General features: G+C 40.0%; 1 protein-coding gene across 1 annotated transcript in view; it reads left to right on the plus strand.

Moving 5' to 3' along the window:
- The first annotated feature begins 280 nt into the window (after window positions 1-280).
- Mrps9 (mitochondrial ribosomal protein S9) overlaps window positions 281-24,093 on the plus strand; it is a 54,963-nt gene continuing 31,150 nt past the window's right edge. Inside the window, exons 1-2 of the mRNA XM_004844478.3 lie at window positions 281-485; window positions 10,257-10,436. Of these exons, the coding sequence (XP_004844535.2) occupies window positions 351-485; window positions 10,257-10,436 (315 nt within the window). The 5' untranslated portion in view covers window positions 281-350. The remainder of the gene's footprint in view (window positions 486-10,256; window positions 10,437-24,093) is intronic.

The following is a 24,093-nucleotide window of genomic DNA, read 5'->3' on the forward strand; positions in this document are numbered from 1 at the left end:
GCTCGGCCAGGGCTCAGAGAGAGGCGGCTGGCGGTGCAGCAGTGGACCCAGAAGGAAGAGCTCGTTAGAGAGCCTCGTGAACATGTGAGTCCAGGAGATGCAAGACCTGGATCCAGGTCTGTGAATAAAGCAGAGCGCTAATGCCCGTCTTCAGTTCCGGTTACCCCGCCCAGGGGTGGAGCCAGGCACGCCCCGTAGTCAATCAGCGGGGAGATTCGCCGCAGGACACGCCCTCTACTCCTCCCAACAGCCGGGGGGGGGGGGGGGGCACGGCGCGAAGCGCCTTGCAGTGTTTGCCCCGCCCCCTTTACCCCGCCCAGCCGTGGCGGGGGGGGTCTCTCGCGGCCAACATGGCGGCGCCCTGTGTGTCCTGTAGCTCATCTCTTTCCTGCAGGCTCTTCCTCGGGAGTCGGGTCATCCTCGCCCGGAGCCAAGAGCCCTGGAAAGCTTTGGCGGCTGGCCTGCAAGCAGGTACCGGACCCCAGGTAAGGCCTGGGAGAACTGGAGGCCGTGGTCGTGGGGCCAGCGAAGCCAACTTCCCCGGCGGCTCGCGTGTCCTCAGGCGGGGACCGGAGGTCCTAGGAGGGGAGTCTGAGCTTGAGTGCTGAAGTGGGCATTCGAGCAGTCTCCCCTCTGCAGCCAGGTTTTGCGGAGTGGCTGAGGCCCAGCGACCCTCCCGACTGTGTGCGTGGGTGCCAGGGTTTGGGGTGGGTCTGGGGCTGGAGGGGAACTGTACCCCTGCGGGGCCTGAAGACTTGTTGAGAGAATGCTGTAATTTAACCAGGCATGTTTTGTCCACCACATAGTATACTGATCATTGAAACGAGTTTCTACAAGGCTGTTGATTCACAAGGTAGCCAAAACGTGTAAACACAGGAGAGCAACTCTCAAATCTGCCTTCCTGCGGATAAAATTTAGGGGTCCTACTGTATAAAAAAGCAGGGTGGTTGGAGGCATGGAGAAAAGTGATCAGAGGTAGAGAAAAGGGAAGTAATGAGTGGCTTAGTTATAGCTAGGCAACTCCGTGGCTCTTCATGGACCCATGTTCAGGACACATGGCAGTGTTAGCTTACTCCAAGGGTAGAATTTTGACCTTGTAACATCAAAAGCTAGGTCATCACACATTTCCACAGGCCCAAGAGAAGGGTGGGTGGTTTCAACTGATATGAGTTACCTTCAAAGTCCTTAAAACAATTTAGGCAACTGTCACCACCGTGATCCAGGTGGCAGAGGTGTTACCTATAGCAAACTAATGTGAGTACATTGCTTGGGTATGTGACCTCTATAGTTGGTGAAAAAAGCAAGTGAAGCCAGAGGGCTCATTTAGGTTTCCCTGGTGACGAGTGGAACTAGAAAGTTTGGCAGGAGTCAGAGTAGGATCTGCTTTGCTATGCAAACATACTTCAATTTTTTTACCTGACATAAATGAAAATACTGTTCCACTGTGAGCACTTGACAAATCCCTTTACTGGAGTCCTACAAAAGTTACCCATGAATTCATCAGTCCACTATTAGTATAACTTAATATACAAGTGCTAATCCAGCTTTCTATATATTTCTGATTTTTATATATGAAAAAGCAGTAGACCAGTTTTTAAAAGTATTGGTAGGATAGCTTCTTAATTTTTAGTTTTTCACTAAGCACTTTCTTAATGCCTCGTCCTTCCAATTTTACCTAACCAATATGCCTTTGTTGATTTGGACTATATTCCAGAGAATGATGAGTGACATATTTTGGTTTCATTGTAAGCACACTCCTGTCTCTATGTAAAGAATCTTTTCAACGCATGGACTCTTGGAGATTAGAACATTCTATATTTATCACAGCCTCCCTTAGGTTTACAGTAATGCCTTAACAATTTTTTTGATAAATGGCTTAAAATGCTTTGAAAAAATTAAAATTAAGTTACATCTTCATTAGATACTTTATACAGCCCTATAAATTACTTATGTCCCCTCTCAAGTAGTGTGTGTGTGTGTGTGTGTGTGTGTGTGTGTGTGTGTACTTTCCCAGTTTATTAACAATGAAAATGAAAATGAAAACTTTGGCACATAAGTTGATCCCTTTGAGATCTTATCCTGACCTTGTAAGGATAGAATCTAGTGTTCCTCCTTGTTTTAATTATGAAAATGCCTTGATATTAAAATCTGTTTTCCTTATGGAGCGATTATAAATTTCTCACTTAAAGAAAGCCTGATGCTACCACCATCTCCACCTCTCTTTTCCTTATAGAATAAAATAAACACTTTTTTGTATTTTGCTTCATTATTGTAATTAGGATGGTGACTGTATTATTTATTTATTTATTTTTGGTACCAGGGATCAAACTTGGGACCTTGTGCTTGTGCAGCAGGCGGTGAAACCACTGAGCTAAATCCCCGGCCCCTTCTGTATTATTTATTGATGCATAATAAATTACCCAAAAATTTAGCAGCTTAAAACAGCAGACACTGTTATCCCCCAGTTTCTGGAGGTCATAGCCTGAGGCCTGCTTTGTCAGGTCTTCTTACCCAGGGTCTCCTACAGCAGCAGTCCGGTGTTGGCCCAACTTGGGGGAATCCACTTCCAAGCTGTCTCAGTTGTGACCCTTAGCAGGATTTAGATCTTCGCAGGCTGTTGGCTCCAGTTCTTTGCTAGCAACTGACCAGCATCCTCCCTGTATTCTGGACACCAAACACTTCTGTAAGGGAACTCACAGTATCTGCCTTCTATCATTTTGATTAAGAGAAGGTAAATGAAGTCTATGTAAATAGGGAAGTGTGGAGGGGGTGAAGAGCGCACAGGTAATGGGGAAAAAAATAAAAACCAAGATACATTATGTACAGGTACAAGCACCCAATGATAAATGTAAACGTATTATTTACCTAAAATGTACCAATAAAAGAATTTAAGAAAAAAAAAAAGAGAAAGTAAAAAAGAGGGAGGACAAGAGTTTTCTGGAACCTAATTTCAGAAGTGCCATGTATCTTTTTAATTGTGATCTGCTTATCAGAATCAAGTTACTAGGTTCAGCCTACACTTAGGAGGAAGGGGTCAGTCACACAAGGGCATCAGCCCCAGGTGGAAGAACTACCAGAAGTCCTTTCAGAGCTGTGGACAACAGAAGACCCTCTTGTATTTCTTGTGCTATTGTTTTAAGTGTCTGACGTGTTCAGGCCTTTGTCATGTAGTTGCTCTGTAAACTTCTTAAGGATAAGAATAGCTTAGCCCAAAGCCTTTGTATCCCCGCCAGGATGCCTACTGTAGCACAGGGTCTGCGGGGAGCTCAGCACTCCTCACTGTCTCATAAACATGTGGTCCTGGTATGTGGTGCGTGCCTGAAGCCTCAGCAATCAGAGTTAAAGGCGCTAAGATGGTGTGAGCTTGTGAGCCCAGGAATTCCAGGGCAACCTGGGCAATAGAGCAAGACCCTGTCTCAAACCTCCAAAACCCAAAATACTTGTGAAGAATTACTATGTGTGTATGTATGTGTAGGTGTATACGTATATGTGTATCCTCATATGTGTACATATCACACCTGTTCTGTTATTTTTTTTTTTTTTCTTAATATTCTTTTATTGGTACATTTTAGGTATATAATATGTTTACATTTATCATTGGGTGCTTGTACCTGTACATGATGTATCTTGGTTCTTATTTTTTCCCCATTACCTGTGCGCCCTTCACCCCCTCCACCCTTCCCTATTTACGTAGACTTCATTTCCATTTTTTTTCTTTTCTCATAATTTTTCCTTTCCCTTCTTTCCTTCCCCCTTCTCCTCCCATCACCCTTACCTCTTTGCACCTTTTCTTCCTATTTCAAATTATCAATTATTTGTTTTAATCATTTTAATCATTTTAATTGTTATTCTTTTTGCCAGATAGGATTAATAACTCATTGTGGCAATCCTTATTTTAACACCACTCAATTTTGCTTTATTAAAAACTAGTAACAGCCTAGCCAATAGAAGGTGCTCAAATTTGTTAAATAAACTTGTAAAATAGTTTAATTTTTAGAATTTTATTATGAAAAACATCATATACAAAAATAGAATATAATGACTCCTATGTTTCTGTCAGTGAGCATCAACAATTTTTGCTTTATCAGTCCTGTTTCCTTTCCACCTTCACCAAGTTGGTCATTGTAAATTCAAGACATTTTTATTTTACTTGTACTTTAATACACATCTCCAACAGATACCTTTTTTTTTTTTTGTACCAGGGATCGAATTTGGGACCTTGCACTTGTGAGGCAGGCATGGTGCCACCGTGCTAAATCTCTGGCCCTCTTTTTTAAAAACATAGCTTCCATGCCACTACTGTATCTAACAGAATGAACAATAATTTCATATCATCTATTACCCATTCCTAGTTCAAATTTCTGTGATTGTCCAAATAATAACTTTTTATAGTTGGCTCATTTCAGTCATTCAAGCAAAGTCTGTTCATTTTATTTGATTGATAAGTGTGTTAAGTCTTAATTTCTAAGTTTGCAAATGACCGAACATGGTAACTTTTCAGCAATGTAGTGAATTTCCTAGTTTGTTTAATCTAGCATTCGTTTTCCCTCATGACAGCACCCCGGTTTCCTCTGGAGGAATTTGTTCTTTTCCATTGAATATTCCACCAGTACTATAATCTGGCATCTCACCCAGATATCCCACTAGACTGTCCCACCTGGAGATCTGGAGCTTGGGGGCGACACGGGTGGAGCTGGTTTCACCTGAACAACCTTTCCCCCAACATTGCGCCTGCTTGGGTCACTGGGCTTCCCCTCTTCAGCTGCCAGAGTCCGTGGACCTGGCCTTCTTTCAAGTTTCTTCCTATGAGGTCCTAACAACAGCCCTCTTAAGAACATAGGTAAATCAAAGTGGTTTCTTTGGCTTGCACAGAGGGGCCTCTAACTGACTAAGTGTAAGCCTGTTCAGAAAGGTCACTATAATCACGCTCTCAAGTCCTTTTGTTGTTTCTTTCTGTGCACAGTTTCTCTAATCTGACTTCAATCTATCTTTACCTTTTTAAAAATTCCTCATAGTCATTTTTCTTCCTTTTCTAGTCAGATTAGCAGCATATTCTTTGTTTCATTTTTATCCAATTAAACCAAAACTCCTTAATACTTGGGTGATACCATTAAAGTAGAGTTATGCTGGCACGTGGCCATTTGGGACAGCACTGCTGGCAGGATGTGTCTGCTTCTTTGGCAGCCTGCTTGTGTGAAATCATAGTTGTGTGACCCACTGGTTGTCTTCATAAGGAAACAAATCTGTCGGGTTGTATCTGTACTGTTCCATAAACACAGAGTCTGTTGAGAGTTCTCTCCTCCTGGCTTTTTGGTTGGAAATGAAACCTGTAGAAAATTTTGCTGGGAATTGTTCTTAACAGTGGCAAAGAAATTCTCTCCAGGAAGTCTTTGTGTTTTTGGCTAAAGATCTGTTCTTTGCATACTCCCAACCTCATGTTACATAATGAATTGTACTAGCAACATGATGGACTTCTTTGAATGTAAAGATTTTTTATGAGTTCCTTGCTGGAGTAATTTAGAGCTTTGACAGATATATTGAATAACCTGGTATCCATGCCATGATATTATATTGCAAATATAAAAAGATTGTGAATTTTCAGGATGTCATATTCTTGAACATTGCGTAGATATGTCTTTGAAAAGATCCTAAAGAACTTTTATGATAAATAGCAAATTAGGGACATGTTTTCAAGGCCTTTCTAAATGAACAACAATAAAACTTCTGTAAATATATTTAGGCTTCATTTATGTTAAAACTAGGAAAACTGACCTCTTGGGTCAAAAACCTGAAGAATGTAAATAGACGTAACATTTTATAACAATTGAAGAAAAAAATCTTGGAAGTCAATAGTAACCCTTTTTTTTTTGAGAAAATACTAAAATGTTTTAGGAACTAAAGATGAAGAGGAAAAGATAAATGAAGAAAATTACTCAACAAAATGGAAGGTTACATTAGGCCCCCTTTATCCACAGTTTTGATTTCTCTAGTTTCAGTTGTCTGTTGCCAACTGCAGTCCAAACATGCTTGTCTTGACTCTTTCAAGAGAGACCCTACCTACAGTTTTTACTGCAACATATGTTTGTAATTGTTCTGTTTTACTATTGTTATTAATTGCTTCAGTGTCTAATGTATAAAATAAATGTTTTTATAGGTATATACAATGGGAGAAAACAGAGCATATGTAGGGCTTGGTGTTACCTATGGTTTCAGGCATCCACCAGGAACCTTGAAAAGTCTCCTTCATGGATGGAGGGGGCCACTGTTTTACCACACTGTTCATACTGGTGCAGACATTCTTAAAGCTTTGGGGTGGGATAAGACAAAAAGATAAGATAAAAAAATTGTTGAGGCTTGAGTTTTGAAGATACAGAAAGTTGAAAATTCACAGTGGCTGCAGTAAGAGGAACAGACATTTGGGAAAGAGGGGGATACCACGAAGTAAAGCCATAAAAACTGTACAGGTGCAGAAGTAAGAGACAGGAAGTTAGACCCGTGCACAAGGAGGACAGAGAGTGAATCACTGCTGGTGAGTTGGTGAGAATTCAGTGCATGTGGCTTTATTTCCAGAGTTCATAGGAGAACTACATTTAAACATTTTATTCTGAAGCATCCTAGTAAAATAAGAGCAAGCTGTGTAGTGTCCAAACTGCAATTGACAAACTTTTTAAAAATGCCATATACCAAAAGAAAATAGGAAGCATTAAAAATGTAAATATAAGTTTAATAAGACAGAATGGCTGTTAAAACCCACTTAAGGTTTTGTCTATTAAAAACTCAAACTGTGTCAAAAGAAAAAAAACCTCTATGATCATTAATTGTTATTTGTCAGCTTGACTTAAGTAAGAGCTGCCTGGCAGATGATTGACATGTGGGTCACACACTGAGGAGGGAAGACCCACCCCACATGTTTGTGGCACCAACCAATAGGCTTGGAGCCTGGGCGGAATAACAAGGGGAAGAAGAAGGAAGTTTCCCCCTTTTCTTTGGAGGGCCTCTGATCTTCACCATTGCCTTTGGATGTTGGTCTCCAGTTCCTTCCCGGAACAAACTTGCACCAGACTGCAGTGAGCTCCAGGTCTTCGACCTTAGACTGAATCTTGTGGCTCTTCAGATCACAGACTATTGGTCTGCATTTCTCCACCCCTGACTGCAGGTGCCCATTGCAAGCCTAACTCATAAATCCCCAAAATGCCATAAGATTTAGATGAAAAGGATATTTCAGGGAGATTTAATTGGGTGCTCGAAAGGGTTACAATATTTCAGTGTTACACTGTTTCAACAGAATTGAATTTGTGATAAAAAGTATTTCATGGGAGCTGGGAAACTTTGTAATGCTGAAGGTTACAATCTACCCTAAGATGTAACTTCTGGAACAAAACAGTGCATCAGAATTATCACTGAAACCTATGAAGGAAATCTATAGGAAAAGAAAAGATCATTGACAAAATACTAGATGTAGTGTGGGTTTCTTTCCTAGTGTTCTCCTAGCTCACATTCAGTAGGAATGGATACTTAAATTTTTTTTCTAGTCTTTCAGCCTTTCTGTCTACACTTCACTTGATCTTAGCCAAAAGGCCGAGAAGCGATTCTGTCTACACTTTATACAGTGCATCATTGCCCTTTGAACATAAAGTATGCAGTTTATCAAACTGACTGCTCATCCTCTCAGCAAATCAGTTCACCTCCTACTTTCCAAAGAAACTATACAGTAACTTTACCTTTCTGTCTGCCCCTCTTGCTTGTAAGTTACTTTGTTTCTTTATGTAGCAGAGAGCCCCTTCTCCTCTAACACTGGTTAATGCCTGGTGTGGCATCATGTCCTCGAGATTTTTGACAGACAGGTAGCTCTCCTTAGCCCTCAGTGCACATGCCATCAGACATCTCAAAACCATCATTTCCAAAGTTGAACTCTGTTCTTACCTCTGGATCTTGCTTCTCCTCCAGAATTCCTTCCTTCCAAGAACGGAGCCGCACACCAGGAGGCTCATTTCTTCTCCCCAGAAAAGTGTTAGTGACCTAGAAGAGTATATTCAGGATTTTGCTTGAACTTAGACTCACTTTTTTAATGAGTTGGAAGAAACATCCTGTCCTGTGATTTACAAAACCGGCAGGGTAATCATCCTTCTGGCACAGAGCACTTGGGAGAATTGCTTCTCCATGTGACTGTTGCTTTTCAGCCCAACTTCATCCTTTGCCTAATCTCTGAGGCAAAAAGGCACTTGCTGTTCACTTTGAATATAGGAAGAAGCCTTCTATTTTGTTCAAAGCGAACATGGAAACATATAAAACAAAAACAAATCTTGCAAAACATTAAGAAGAGGAGATGATAAAACTACTAGGGTGGGGAGTTAGTATGTATGGTACTTGGCCATGGGCAGGGTGTAAAAATGAGCTGCATCTATAAAAGAGCAAGTTGCCCTTACCACAGGGGTGACCTGAGGACTCCCTGTGACTCCCTGTGTGTTCTCCACAGAGAACACCAAAGTCTGTGTACTCTGTTTTCCCAGTGCAGCATGCCTGGGATAAAGTTCAGTGTGTGACTGAGACATAAAAATACATGAGCAACAATAACTGATAGTCAGATGAACAGGTGTAACATTACATAGTAGTGAAAGTAGAAGAATGTGGTCTGTCTGCCCTCAGAATGTCTCATGTGCTGCACTCAGCTTGAGCTGCAGGTAACTGGACCAGAGAGCAAGCCTCCCGTGCAGGGGCTGCTGTGTACAGGAGCACCTTGTGGGCTTGTTTTAACTCATCCACAGTAACATTGTCTTCACAAAGCATTGTAAGAAAATACAGTCTTTATTAATAACATTTAATAAGGAGAAACTCTTGTATACTTGCCTGAGGAAAAATAAACCATAAAGTTTCATGGATTTTTTTCTGGTGTTGTTGTTTTGAGACAGGGTCTCTAAGTCACTGAGTGGCTCAGGCTATGCTCAAACCATTGATCCTCTTGCCTCATCCTCCCAGAGTGCTGGAGGTGTGCACCACCACACCTGGCTTCATGGAATTTTTACTTGCCCTTTCTTACCTATTAAAGAGTTAGAAGAAACTTTTCACTATGTTAATTTGAATTTTAATTATAATTTTTACCATTAATTGGACGTTGTAATATTTCTCCTGGTTTTTTTGGTACCAGGGATCAAACTCAGGACCTTGCGCTTGTGAGGCAGGCACCAGCACCACTGAGCTAAACCCCCGGCCCCCTTCTGTATTTTTAAATCATATCTACTATTGTAACTATAGTGAAGAATTACTGTAGAGGATACTCAAGGGGGAAGAGGAAAGATGGAGGAATGGGTTGATGGATGGGCTGTATGTGTGATTTTTATGTTCGTGAAAAGGGAAGTGAGTAGATTACTAAGATTGCAGTGTTAAAATCTGAATATGGCTTTAGAGTATTTAGAATTGTCAGGGCAAGGATAAGATCTTAAGAAAAGCCAGGCCAGATCTGTTTTAGTTAAATCTAGCTACTGAATGAGCAGAGTATCATTTAAAACTTTTTTTCTGGTTCTTTAACACACTTTATTGAAGGAGAAATGTTAATGTTACAGAAGGAAATTCCTAATGTCACAGCAAAAATGACTATAGCACCAAGTGTGATAAGTGTAATATAATTAGTTGTTTTTAAAAAGATAGTTTTATTTCCAGTTAACATATTGAACCAAATTAATAAGAACTTGTCACAGCATTTAGTGAAACAGTTTCATCATTGTATCAGTTTCTTCACCATGTCTAAGAACCAAAGGATAAAACCCCATTCTGAGGCAGCCTACGAGAAGACATTAGGCAGAACTTTTCCCTCCAGCAGGCTGAGTACCCACTGTCTAGGCTCCGTGCCCAAGTACCTGCCCATTGCTCCCAGGTGTTCTGCTCACCTGCAGGTATGTTTGCCTCTTCTTAAGGGAGAGGCTTTTTACTCTGCTCCATGTGGCAAATGTCATGGCTTGCTGCCCTTGGCCAACCAGTGCCCAGTGTGGATGCTAGAGCACACAAGGGTCTGTTGCATTCTTCTTGGGTATTTTTTACAATAATGTGTTGCTCTGCTACCATGGTAGGTTAACCTAGTTAGTTGGTAAGCAAGCTTTTGAACAGGGAGCTGTTTCTGGACTCTGGTTCTGGCCTCCTGTCCACTGAGTCTCATAATAAAAAAGATAACTATGTGAATATCCTGTTTTATTTAGAGACAGTGGCACATTAGAGCTCTGTTTAATTTCAAAGCTTTTCTTTCCTTTTCTATTTTCTGTTAGATATCAAGGCTAATACATACCACAGTTGTAACAACAAAGAAAGGTGTTCCTGCCTCCAGACGCGAGACGTACACAGAGGACTTTATTAAAAAACAGATTGAAGAGTTCAACATAGGAAAGAGACATTTAGCCCACATGATGGGGGAGGACCCAGAAACTTTCACCCAAGAGGATGTTGACGTAAGTATGATTAACTCCGCTGGAAAAGCAATTGCTGTAGAGTTTTAGATACTGAATGCACTTTTCTTCAGCTTAAACCCCTTAGCTCTGTGTAAATTTTAATCAAACTGTCAGAATAAGGAGAAATGCCACTATATATTGCAAGTTGGAACTGTGATTTGTAAGAGAGATGCCATTCCACATTTGAAGCATCACAAAGTCGAGTGAGTTTTGGGTTTTAGTCAGAAATGGATCCTTTTCTTGATTCAAGCTCATAGGAGTCCCTGTGAGTGTTCATATGCCACTTAGAAGCATTCATCCTATTGTGTAGTCTTCCACTGAGCTCCTTTACAAAAGGGTAAAACAGGTGGTAATGGGAACAGAGCCAAGTTTACAGGAAATCTCCTTTAGGCTCAGCATTTTTGTCTACTTAAATAAAGAATCTGACTTTTCAGAATGAGGGCATGTCTAAGCGACGGGAGAGTAAGAATCAGAATTCTATTCTTGATCCTCTCTTGAATTATTTTGTACTCATGTTATGAGTAATAATGATCAGTAATACTTCCTTGCTACACATAGCAGAGAAGGCAGCAGAGGAACTTAAATTTAACAACTTTGAAGCTTGCTCTGATTTTTAAAAAGAAACACTTATCATTCCCTAATGTTTTTTATATTTACTGAAGAATAGCATCTTCATGTAGATTTAATATCTTTATATGATTTCATTAATGTGTGGTTTAGTAATGTGTCTGAGAAACACATCAAGAGGTGTTTTGCTATTTTTATGAACATCATGGAGTGTACTTACACTGAGAGAGCTGGGCCATCGGGCAGAATCATCTCACAGGACCCCCAGGGTGTGGGGGACCGGTACCTGCCGCTCTGTGGGTATTAAATCTTCCATAAAATGATGAAGTGCTCACACGTAACCATGTCCTTACAGGTAACCTGCACACCTTCCCCCACATACTTTAACTCTCTCTAGATTATAAAACCTTAGGTAATGTAATTGCAGTATAAATACTTGTTATGGTGTATTATTTAGGGAATACTGATGAGAAAAATAGCCTGTATGGGTTTAATACAAATGTGATTTATTTTTTAATATTTTCTATCCAGGGTAATTGAATCCATAGATGCAGAATCCAGAGATAATGAAGGCTGAATTATATTATTATTTGTAATCATGTTATAATTTTATGCATTTTTCTTCAATTCCCATCTTTTTGTACATCATTCCTGTTTGTAAATGGTACTGAAGTGTCTCATGGGGCCCCAGACCAATGTTTTTGACTCAATCAGGATTTTTTTATTGCCCTCCTGAGTCTAGGTGATTTTGAGTTATGGACCTCATAGCTGCTATCTTCATTTTTAATCTTAATTTGGACAGAATTAAGAAAACTTTTAATAATGCTTTAGTTTTATCCTAGATAGCGTGAGTTTTGCTCCATGTTTGCAAAAAGGAGACTGAGCACTGTGTTTAAATATGTAAACACGCAAAGTGCAGAAGCTCTAAGACCTTAAACTTTGAAGGTCATATTCTTCATGTCTGCCTCATCTCACACATCTAGGTACCTGGCAACACATAGCATGTATCACATAATTTTTAGCTAAGATAGCTGCATATTCAAAAACTTGTGATTTTTTTTTCCCCTAAGAAGAATTAAAAAACAAAAAGTAACCAGTATCTATATACTCAAAAAATACATTAAGAATTGAAGAAAAGGTCAGAAATGAAAGAACATTTTCTCCTTCCCCATTTTATCTTATGTCCGCTTTAAAAGAGAAGAGAGAGCATTTTAGCAGTCACACTACAGATTTTTCTTTTCTAAATGCAATATAATCTGCTTCCCTAAATCTTGTCTCCTGAGACAACTTCTTTTGCTGTTTGTTTCCCCTCTTTGATAGTTTCTTTGTTCAGTTATAATTCACTTAACATTTAAAGTACACAATTTATTGGCTTTTTAGTCTATTAATAAGTTGGGTAGCCTCGAGAAGACTTCAATTTTAGAATTTTTTATCAACCCCAAATGAAACTTTGTACCCTTTAGCATTCACTTTCCACTCCCCCTTACCCCATCTCTAGGCATCCACTTTTATTTTCTATCTTTACACATTTGTCTGTGTCTATAGATTTGCCTAATATAGGGTTAGGGTTAGAATTAGGGTTACATACAATATGTGGCCTTTTGTGACTCGCTTCTTTCACTTGGCATAATGTTTTCAGGATTTACCCATGTTGTAGCATGTATCAGTACTGCATATATATACCACCCCCCACCCCAAACACACACACTAAAGATTGAACTCAGGGCTTTCACAGTGAGCTACAGCCCCAGCCCCCGCCCCAGCCTCTGCTTTTTTTGCTGTTGGTGTTGTTTACCATTTTTTATTTTTTGAGGCAGGGTTTTGCTAGGTTGCCTACACTGGGCTCACGACTTGGAATCCTCTTGCCTCAGCCTCCCAAGTGCTGAGATATTAAGTGTGCACCACAGCACCTAGCTTCATTCCTTTTTTACAAAGTAATTTTCTGTTGCATGGGTAAACAACATATTTTGAATTCAGTCATGAGTTGATGGACATTTGGATCACTTCCATTCAGGGTTCCTATGACTAATGCTGCCATAAACAAGCCTGCTGTGGACACACACTTTCATGCTGGCCATTTTCACTTCTTTTGGAAATAGGCTTAAACTGCTGCCAGGCCATGGTCATGAAGAGTGAGCCTTGTTTTCTCCCACAAATTTTATGGTTTATTTTATGGTAGCTCTTACATTTGGTCCTTGGCTCCATTTTGAGGTAATCTTTGTAAACCATGTACGGTAGGGTCCAGCTACTTTTACACGTGGAGATTCAGTTGTCTTGGAGACCATTGTTTCTCCCGTGGAACTATTTTGTCACCCTTATTAAAAGTCAATTTGAGGGCCAGGGATTTAGCTCAGTGGTTTTGCCGCCTGCTGCGCAAGGGCAAGAAACCTTGTTCGATCCCTGGTACCAAAAAAAAAAAGTCAGTTTGATTGTAAATGTGAGGATTACTTCTGGATTCTCAATTCTCTTCCTTTGAACTCTGTTTATCCTGATGCCAGAACCACTCCCTCTTGGGTACTACAGCTTTGTAGTGAGCTTTAAAATCTTTAAAATCAGGCAGTCTGAGCATGAAGTTTTAGGATTGGCTTTTCACTTTCTGCAATGAGCCAGCTAGGATTTTGGTCCGGAGTCTGCAGAATCTCTAAATCAGATTTGGGAGTATCTCCATTCTAGTGTTAAGTTCCAGTGTGCTCATGGCACGTCCTGCGTATTGAAATCTTCAATTTCTCTATGAGGGTTTGTAGTTTTCACAATCTATGTTTGACTCTTCTTTTGTTAAATTTATTTCTTAGCATTACTTATTAAAAATCCTATTGTAAATAGAACTTTTTTCCTGGATTCTTGCTTACAAGTGTATATAATTAATTTTTGTATCTATTTTGTATATTTGTATATTGATCTTAAATCTACAACCTTGCTGAACTTGTTTATTAATTCTCATAGTCTTTTAATGGATTCCCTGGGATGTTTGTCACCCACAAATATAGCTTCACTTCTTCCTTTCCAATGTAGAAGTCTTTTATTTCTTTTTCTTACTAATTACCTTGGCTCACCTCCAGCAAGGTTGAGTAAAAGCAGCAGGCATTCTTACCTTGTTCTGATCCCAGAGGAAGGTATTCATTCTTTTACAAGTAAGTATAATGTTGGCCGTAGGGTTTTTATAGATGCTTTTCATAGCATTCATGATGTCCCTTTTGTTACATAGTTGGTTGAACTTTGTTGTTGTTGACATGTTAAGATATTATTAAATGCTTTCTCAGGTGATTTTTTTGGTCTTTTATTCTATTAATACAGGTATTGTGTATAATATTGATTTCCAGATGTTAAACCAACCAGTGTTCATGAGATAGATTCTACTTTATCAGTTTTATAATCCTTTTTATATGTTTCTAGGTTTGGTTACCATTTTGTTGAGGACTTTTGTGTCTAATACTGGTCTGTAGTTTTATTAGAATATCTTTGTCTGATTTTGATAATCAGATTAATTCTGGCCTCAAAGAATGAGTCAGGAGTATTCTTTTCTGTTTTGGAAGAATTGAAATTAATTCTTTAAATGGCTGTGGGCCCAGGATTTTCTTTCTGGATATATTTTTTTTTAATTTTGAAAATTTTTTTTCATTTTGACTCTTGTTCTGTTTGCTTTTTAAAATGGTCCTGCTCTCTCCTGGTGGCCAGTCCTTGAGCAGAGTTCTCAGCAGGACCATCCCACTGCCCAAATGAGGTTGCCATCAAGGTGTCCTGAGCAGCCCTGACCGCCTTTCTGGATAAACCTGGACATGCTTAGCTTATGGAGAGAAACAAATTCAACAGCTTCATAATCCTGTCTGAAGGCATAGACGTTTTCATGTTGCAAGTATTAAAATTGAATTATGTTTGGAAAGGCTAGTTCATTGCTTGGATGTTTACTCTGAGTGTCAGTTTGCAGTGTTAAAATTATTTTTGTGAGGGTTTAATTTATATGGAGTAGATATGGCCTGTAATTTAATTCAATTACCTAGTTAAAAGTCTACTACGCTCACTATAATTTTAGCATAGGTAAATTAAGTGCCATTGTGTTCAGATAAAACCATTAGTTATTTTTATATAGTGTAGAAACTGGTTTCTCTATACTTTTTATTCAGTTGCTAAGATAACAAGAACCAAAACCATTTATATAATGTATTTAGATAAAAATATTTAAGATTTTAACAACTCTTCTATTTTTAAAATGTCTTTAGAAATTTTTGTCAAGTTGTTGACAACTGCTGCCCATTGGTGAATCCATCTAAAGTAGTCTTTTAATATTACATAGAGAAATCTGAAAGGATCCTACAGTTTAATGAGCACGTCATTCCATCAAGTAGAAACTTAATTTTTAGCAATATACTGTGTTTAGTTCTGGTCCTACGGTTGTTTCTTGGAGAAGATAGTTAGACTCACTGTGCAAATGTGAGTGGTGACAGCTGTCGTGTTCTTTCAAAACCGTGTTTGTATGACATGAAAATGACTTCAGAGCATTACTGTCATTGTGCTAATAGAACTTAGTAAAACTTACCTTGAGCCAATTAAAGAATCACGAATTATGTGAAAAGTATCCATTTCTTCCTTTAAAATAGACTCTTTTGCAGTGAAATTGAATTTCTTGTGAGGAATTTAAATGTAGACCATGCAGAACCTTCTTATTGAACTTGTGTTTTGCTAAAGTGCCTCATAATTGGAGTGATGTGGTGGGGGAGGCAGGACCTGGACTTAGGCGAGTCCTTGCAGTGTCCCTGGCCAGAGTGCTGGTGACAGCCCTGTCACTTGGTGTTCCTGTCTGAGACGATCCCTCACACCCACTTCAGGATGGAATAAGGTTGAGGAGATTCCCGCAGTGTGCCTCATTGCTGTCAGTGGTGATGAACACAGCATGCCCTGGCTGGGATCACTCGCGGGCTCTCTAATTGCCTTTGTCACACACATCTTCGCACCACCTGAGACGGGGCTGGGCCAGTCATCTGAGATGCTATTGGGCAGGTTGAGTCACTGTCACCTGATCTGAAGGGGAGATCGCCACCTTCCTTGGTGTCTGAGGGTCCACATGGAAGGGGTTGTTTGCCGCCTTCTTCCACACCAGTGACATGATTCTGCCACCATAGTAATTGATCAGCTTCCCCAAGTTTCATATTTTACACTGGTTAACTGCTGACACTGTATGAATTTTAGTGAATTTCCAGTGACTACTCTTACCAAAGCATTGCAACTATATACCAAATATAGTTATTTTCATTTATTTTTTGGAAACTATTATTTTTGTAAGAGGTTTTACCTTGTATATAAACTGCAAGACAATATAGCTGATGGTTCTTAGCATTTCCATGCTGAAAAAATATTCAGTTATTAAAAAATAATTTATCCCAAATCAAGAAAATATTTAAGCTTCCATTGCAACTGCTGTTAACATATTTAGAAGTCATGTTTTTTTATAATGTGTTTGCCTTTTAGTATATAAATTAAAACTAGATAGTATAATTTTTTTCTTAATATAGTGGGGAAATTAGATGCTTCATAAAAAGTGAATTTTTAAGATAAAGTTATTTTTCATTTTTATGTATAATTAAAACAATCACTACAAACTGAAAACCTGTGCGTGTGTGATGCTATCAAGGAGCCTCAAGCACGTCACCTTGTTAAATCCTTCTAAAAACCCTATGAAGCAGGTACCATTTTTATTGAGGATACCAATGCTATATGAGATGCTTTAATATCCAAAGACTGTTCTTTCCACGCTTTCAAGGATTAATTTTTTGGATGACATTTTCTAACTCAGCCTTCTTTGAAGCAGCACTGAATACCATCTTGCCCTGCAGAGCCTCGGGCCCTCTTGGCTAGTGCGGCACTAACCCTGCCTGTGACTGCCATTGCCGCTTCTTGAACAGGATCCGGCCAGCCATGCTTCATCCTGGTCTCATGGCTTTCTTCCCATCAGGACATCTTGTTGCTGTGTCTGCCTCGCATCTCTGCATAGCTAAACTTGTTAAACGTGTGGATTAGACCTGAGCCCTTCGCCTCTGAGTGGGGACCCATGTGCCTTTCTACTTAGTAACCCACAGATTTGTCAGCTGCTTCAGCTTTTCATAAGTCTCACTCATTGATTTCTAGGTTTACAACTTTATTTCAGGGAACTGAATTGAATAGAAATCTAGCTTTACTAAATGTTGTTTATATAATTTGTGTGAAAATTAAACCCAGTTAATTTTACATGTTAGCATTTTTAGTTTAATAAGGCTTTTTACATAGTGTAGAAGGAAGTTAGTAAAATAAGAAAATATAACTGATAGAGTGTTTTAGTAGAATAATTCTGCCTGTGTCCATTGGTACTTATGTTAAAGTTACATCATTTCAAAGATTTATTATTAAGGCTACAGTATTGTATGTCTGTTGTAATTTTTTAAAATTGCTATTAAATATATATGAAACTATTTTACTTATTGTAATTGCAGATTAACTAGAAGGAAATTAATCATTGGCAAGTATAAATTCCTTGTTTCAATAGATAAGAGCAAAGTACTTTTCCTATTGAACCACTGGGGCTGGTGCACATAACCCTCAGGAGAAAAGCAAGTCATCTCACAGTCAGTAATGTCCATGGTGGTGTGCCAACGCAAGCTAAATGTTTGAAGATAGACCTCACTGCTATGATTCCCAGCTCCTGTCCCATTCGCCTTTCCTGGTCACTGCCAAATGTTGATGGGCTTGTAGAAATTATCTTTGGCAGCAACAGTGTTCGTTAGGGTTAGGGGAGTCTGTCAGGAGGGCACGGAGCTGGGCACGTTTTATGAGGAGGGGAGGAGAAGTTCCAGAAGAAGGTTCTGTGCTCGTAGACACTGGAAGAACTAAGCCTGGGGTGCGTGAGGAGCAGGGCAAGAGGGTCCCCTTCCCCACCAGGCGACATGGTGATTGGGTGAGCAGCACCAGGGCTGTGGAGCTCATGACACTGTGACACACTGTTGTGCTAGAGCAGACTGGGTGACAGCACTGCCCATCTGGGTAAGGTGACTGAGTTTCTTAATTCTTCATGGGAACCAAAGGCTTCTTGTACTGCAAACAGAAAAGTTGAGGACCATCGAAATTTGTGTTTTCCTTTTGAATTAAGCAGGGGGCAGTTATAAATTTTAAGTTGCAGATATTTCACTTAAATATGATACAGATTTGCGTTTGCATTTACTAATGCTTGTATTTCAGGAATTAAAAGTTAAGTTCTGCATTACTATAGAATTTCAGGGAAATAAAGCCAGCAAATTGATATATAACACTGCTGAAGTCTACCAATTACTTTTTAATTGGTATTATAGACCTCATCTGAAACCAGAATGTTTTATTCTCCTAAGTGTGAATATGCTGTATGAAGTTTCTCTAATTGATTTGCTGTGCCCATTCCATTTGATGTATCATTTTTCACAATATTTCATAATTTGTGCTCACTTCTAATGAACAGAGTCGTTAGGACAGGCATGTCTAAGTACAACTGACAGCTAACATTAGGTGCCAGATGCAGTTTATAAAGCTATGTAGAACTGTAGAGAACAGTTTAAATAAATTAGCACCTGTACATTAGTCTCACTTGCTGGTAATTTATAAGCGAATCAGTAGAGATGACATTTAGGTAAGTCATTGATCAAGTTAACAGCTGCAAGCCCACTGCCCAGCTGGGATACCTAATTAATAGAGATTGCAATCCTGACCCAGTGCTTCTCCTGGGCTGAGCCTGCAGTCCATCATACTTCAACTTAAGCCTAACAGTGTAGTCAGGTAGTTTGCTGTCATTTCAGCAACTTTGGAATTACCAGGATTCTGGATAAAACCTAAAAATGTACTTTTTAAAAAAAAAGCATGTTTACTGTGAGGTTAGCTTTATTCAATGACTTATTTGCATTAAAATTTACATTCTTTTTTTTTTTTTTCTTTTTTGCCAGTTCTTTTTGTTTCGGATTCATACTAAGTGTGCATGGTGTGCTGTGTTCTTGTTCTAAAGGGTTGTATGTATACCCAACATTAAACATATATTCCATTTTCTTTTGGAAAAAGCAGTGTTTTTTGTCTTTGATTTTTGTGCCCAGCTGAACATTGAACCTAAGCCATATATATACCAGCTTGCTCAAGTGTGACATTTGTAATTCAGAACACCTAAGCACTGTGGCGAGTTAAAGTCCATATAAACTTTAGAAATTAATATAAGTAATATTAAGCTAGAACTTAACAAAAAATTGCCTCCCTCAGCCCCATGGCTCAGATTTTCTAAATGTGAATTTAAAACTGAAAGCTTCAGACATTAACACCCTTAAATCAGAGAATAGGGCAGTGGCTTTGGTGACTTTTTAGGTTTGTCATCATGGGACTGATAATGTTTGAATACCAGTGTGTTCACTGTCAGCCATGCCCCAAGTCTTACTCTTACACTGAGAAAAGGTTTCTTGAAACACAAATACTAAGCCTAAAACATAGAGAAATATTTGGCTAGCTGTATTGTTTGGAAGCATCTTGAAGAATCATTCATTGGGTCCCAGCTAACACACACAAATTTTTGTTTTATTTCGTTTTTTGTTTTGTGGAAGGATTGAATGTTTCCTAGTTGAAGTAATAATTTTTCCTATAGGTTGCTTCAAAGGGAAAAATTCCTTACTTCTGATAATTATGGACTTCCTGTTTATGCTGTCATTGTTGGCAAGCTCAGTCCCAGCAGACCAGCCCCGGTCTGGAAGAGAAATGCTAATGTCTGCAGTCCATTACCTTGGGGCCGAGGCCTCTTACTACCTACTGCTCCTTCTCGGGCTCAGTGAGGGCCTTGCCCGCCCAGCAGCCAGAGAGGATGTGTGCTGCACAGAGGGGTGCACACCAGCAAGGCCTTCCCTTGCCACCTTCCCCTGTGGCTCTTGGGATGGCTTAATCTCACCTGTCATGATATTTAGATTTTCATTATTTGTCATGCCAGTATGGATGTTTACAATAACATAGGAGAAAGCCGCTAAAAAAAGACTGAAGTATCCCAACACTTTCTTTGCCTGCATAGTTCTCATTTTTTCTTGTATTTCCAAACACCTCCTATTAAAATTTTATGTGAAATACTCTACCCTCTACAATTTTTGTTCCTTATTCTTCATAGTACCTACCTTATTTAAAACACCCTCCTTGGTATGAATTTTATAGGCCAAGCTCAGTGCTCTCTGTTGCATTGGAAAATTGTCTTTGTGGTTACTGTGTGTTTTGGGAAGCCTGAGGACTTAGGAGATAAACCCGAGAAAGATTTTATCTCACTGAAGTGTTTTCCCAAAGCAGAGTAAAGCTATCAAGTTCAAGGAGAGAATGAAGCTGTCTGCCATCTGCAAGGAGAGCTTGGGAAGCTCTCAAGCAGGTAGCTTTCGAGAGAAACTGATTAAGGAAGCCAAGGCCATGGGGTGGTGAGAGCAGAAAGAAAGTCAGGTACCGCATTGAAAGGGCTTCCACAAGGACCTCTCCTGACATGCACATCAAGTCACAGTGGGGGGCAGCACAACTACAGCTGCGGTGTGAGCCACTGAGCCAGCCCTTCCAGCTCTGAATGAGGTCTGGAACCTTTGACCTGGGTGCTTGTGGGCTGGGAAGGAGTCTGACAGGAAGACTGGGCCTAACAGGCTAGAGCTTACGGTTGCCTCTAGCAATGTGTGATTGTCTTTAACTTAATTAATATTACAGAAAATGGAATCTTATGTCTTCCGGTGCCTGGGGCACCTATCAAGCACACAGTGAGCCATCATTTGGCAGCACAGAGTGTAAACCTTTCCATCACCAGAGGAAGTTCTGCTGGACACTGTTGGCTGAACAGTTGCACCTTCATTTCTTCCCAAATAAGAACTTGTGGTTTTGTCTTATTTAAAAGAAAGATAATATAGTACTTGGAAATATAAGTAATATCAGTAAGTGTCGAAAGTGGTTACTTTGTGTGTATACCTGTACACACATTCACACAGGTATTTATGTATCAATATTACATATATGTTGGAACCAGAATTCAGAAATGTCAGAACATTCTAGATTAATACCAATAGCAGTAAATGTTAATTTGTATACTCATGAAAATATTTTAATCATACAGAAAAGCAAAGGTTGTACAATGCGTATCCATATGACCATTATCTAGATTAAATAACTTAACATTTTGCTCTGTTTATTTCAACAGTATATTTCTGACTGAACTATTTTATTTTTAAATGAAATACAAAGTAAATTAAAATCATGTTTCACCCCTATTTGAGTGTACACCTTGAAGCAAAGGAAGACATTTTAATGTATCCTCATAGTCCCATTGTCACATCTGACAGAAGGAGTGTGAAGAGTCTGTGGTAGGACTGTGGGGATTCTGTGTGAGACAGAATTCCCAAGGCCCTAGTGGCCCATACAATGAAAGGCCATTCAGATCATTCATTCACTCATGGGCCCTGCAGCCCATTGGGTTGTTGACTTTTCCTTTGCTCCAGTTGTGGAGAGAGGGATCTATGATGAAGACGAAAGTCTTCTGCCTTTGAGAACCCACCTCTAGATGTGGCCAAGGCACAGTCAGAGCCTTGGTAACAGTGTGGGAGGAAGAAGGACAAGGGAGATGACAATTGGACATTGTCCAGAGCTGGAGAAACAGGTCTGGCTTCTTCCTGCACACCTGCTTGGACGGTGGGGACCCACAGTGGAACTGCCTCAGAGGGCTGTGGGGGAGATGGGAGCCAGAGGGAATCTTGGCTGTAAGGGAAGGGAGGCCCTCTCAGATGGGAGCCAAAGACATGGCTGGGAGGTGAAGGAGGCCTGGGCCCCTGAGCAGCAGCTGCAGGCTGAGCTGGGTATTTCAGGGTGTGGCAGGTGCCTCTAAATCCAGGAACACCCATGGGAACTGCTGGGGACTGGCCCACGGGCCACTAGGGCTTCTAGTCTCATCCAGAAGCCTGTTCACCTGAACACTGGTGTCACCCACAGCTGGGTAGCAGTTGAGACATGAAGGAACAAAGCTGAGCCTCAGCACTGTGGTTACTGTGAGCAGGTGGAGGCAAAGGTGGTGAAGATGGGGAGGACGGAGTGGCCAGGTGGTGCAGGCCGAGGAGGAGGAGAAGGAGAAGGAGGCGGCGGCTTTGCCATTTGTCAGTGAGATTTTGAACTAGCTGTTTCGCTGCTTGTTTTTCATCTGTAAAATGGAGTTTATGAATGCATGACTATTTTATTTCTTAAAGTAAATGAGAAGCAGTGTGCTTTATATAAATTTACTGTTGACTGAGTGCCTGCTTGGTGCTGTGCTTGTATCTGTTTAATCCCCACAGCAAGCAAGTGAGGTCAGTACCCTTGTAAGTGAGAATCACGGAGCAGTGGGTTTGAAAACCTGGCTGGACTAAGACACAGTAAGGAGGACATGCTGTTATTTATACTTGTACCCTGTTCTATTATTCAGCACTCCCTTTTGTCAGATTCTGAGTTGCAGTGAAAGTACAGGTTTTCCTGCTTTGTAGCACAGAATGCTCTGCCCAGAGCACATCCCACACTCGGAGACTTCTCATTCTTCATATATTCACTATTTACTTCACAAGAGTATTCACTTACTTGGATTTTTTTTTTTTTCTTTTTTTTTTTTTTTTTGGTACTGGGGATGGAACTTGGGACCTTGTGCTTGCGAGGCAGGCAGCGGAACCACTGAGCTAAATCCCCGGCCCTACTTACTTGGATTTTAACAACTGTGTTTTAACTGGGAGTTAAGTGGGCCCAGAAAACAACAAAATTATTTTCATTAAATCCAAATAGTCCTTTGCTTGCTTCAAAATTTGTGAAAACTCAGAATGCTGGTAGGAGAGGATGAAAGGGAGGAGTGGGTTAGGTCAAGTGGGTACCACTCCATGCACTAAACAGCCAACAGCAGCAAGTGCACCTGTCTTTTCTGTTGTGTATGTTTCATTTTTGGATTTACAAACAACTGCTTTGTTTTATTTACTATTCTCTTTTTTCTTCCATCCTTTATTTTTCGTACTTTTTACCGAATTTGCGAGATTGTATTGTCACACACCTCTGCTTCGTGAGCCTTTGCCATAGTATTGGTGAAGTATTTTGTACTCTCATAACTAAGCTAGTGAGGGGTTGTAAATTAACAAACACATTGAGGGCCGGAGATTTAGCTCAGTGGTTCTGGCGCCTGCCTTCCAAGCACAAGGTCCCGAGTTCGATCCCGGTACAAAAAAAACCAAACAAATACATGTTAATTTAATTTTGCTGAGATGAATTTTTAAAAGACAAATTCACCTTTCCTGATCCTTTCAGTTACATTTCAGAATATTTCAGTGAATTCTTTGTTGGATTATTATCATTTTTTAAAGCAGAGATCATCTATAAGTCCCAGACATCCTTTGCAATCTATGGTTTAGTTTCAGGTTTACCAGTGAACTTCTTGTGACTTTTCTGCGTCTTAATTTTCATGAACAATCCAACTTTGGGATGGAATTCTTCAATTTTCATTTAGCCCTAGGTTTTATTGTGATCACCCAAATAAACTAATTTTTGTGTTTGTAAGCAATGCCAACAGCAACTTGGTGCTTGGTAGAGAATTGAGTGCCCATCTGGCTGGTGGTTGTGGTGAATTCACCCTCAGCTCATGGGCTGTGCATGTTTTCCGTACCATGTGCCGATCTGACTAGGCCTGGGCTTTAGTGGCCGCTCTGCTCAGGTGCTGATGGTCACGGAACTGCTGTGTAGATGGTGCAGACATGGCCTGTGTGTTGGCCCAGATGGGCTCTGGGTAGTGGTGGCCTTACGGGGACAGGTTGGGTTTGAGAGCATCTTTATTACTTTTTAGACTTTAACCTTCTTCCCACCTTTTTATTTTGAAACTCTTCAAGTTACCGTGACATTTGGGTGTCCAGTGAATATACACATACCCATTATGTCGATTTACCAATGGTTAGCATTTTGGCACATTCCTGTGCCTTTCTTCTTTATGATTGTTTTGCATATTCTTTGAAAATTGCAGATATCATAAGCATAACTCTTAATTGCATTCTATGTTAAATTCTGACTACATGCGTCCTCTTACCAGTGTCTCCTATAGTACTGTTAGCACGTCTAATATTCA

Source organism: Heterocephalus glaber, unplaced genomic scaffold (assembly GCF_053883595.1).
Source record: "Heterocephalus glaber isolate CG9 unplaced genomic scaffold, H.glaber_assembly_v1.0 deba00000470, whole genome shotgun sequence".
NCBI lineage: Eukaryota > Metazoa > Chordata > Mammalia > Rodentia > Bathyergidae > Heterocephalus > Heterocephalus glaber.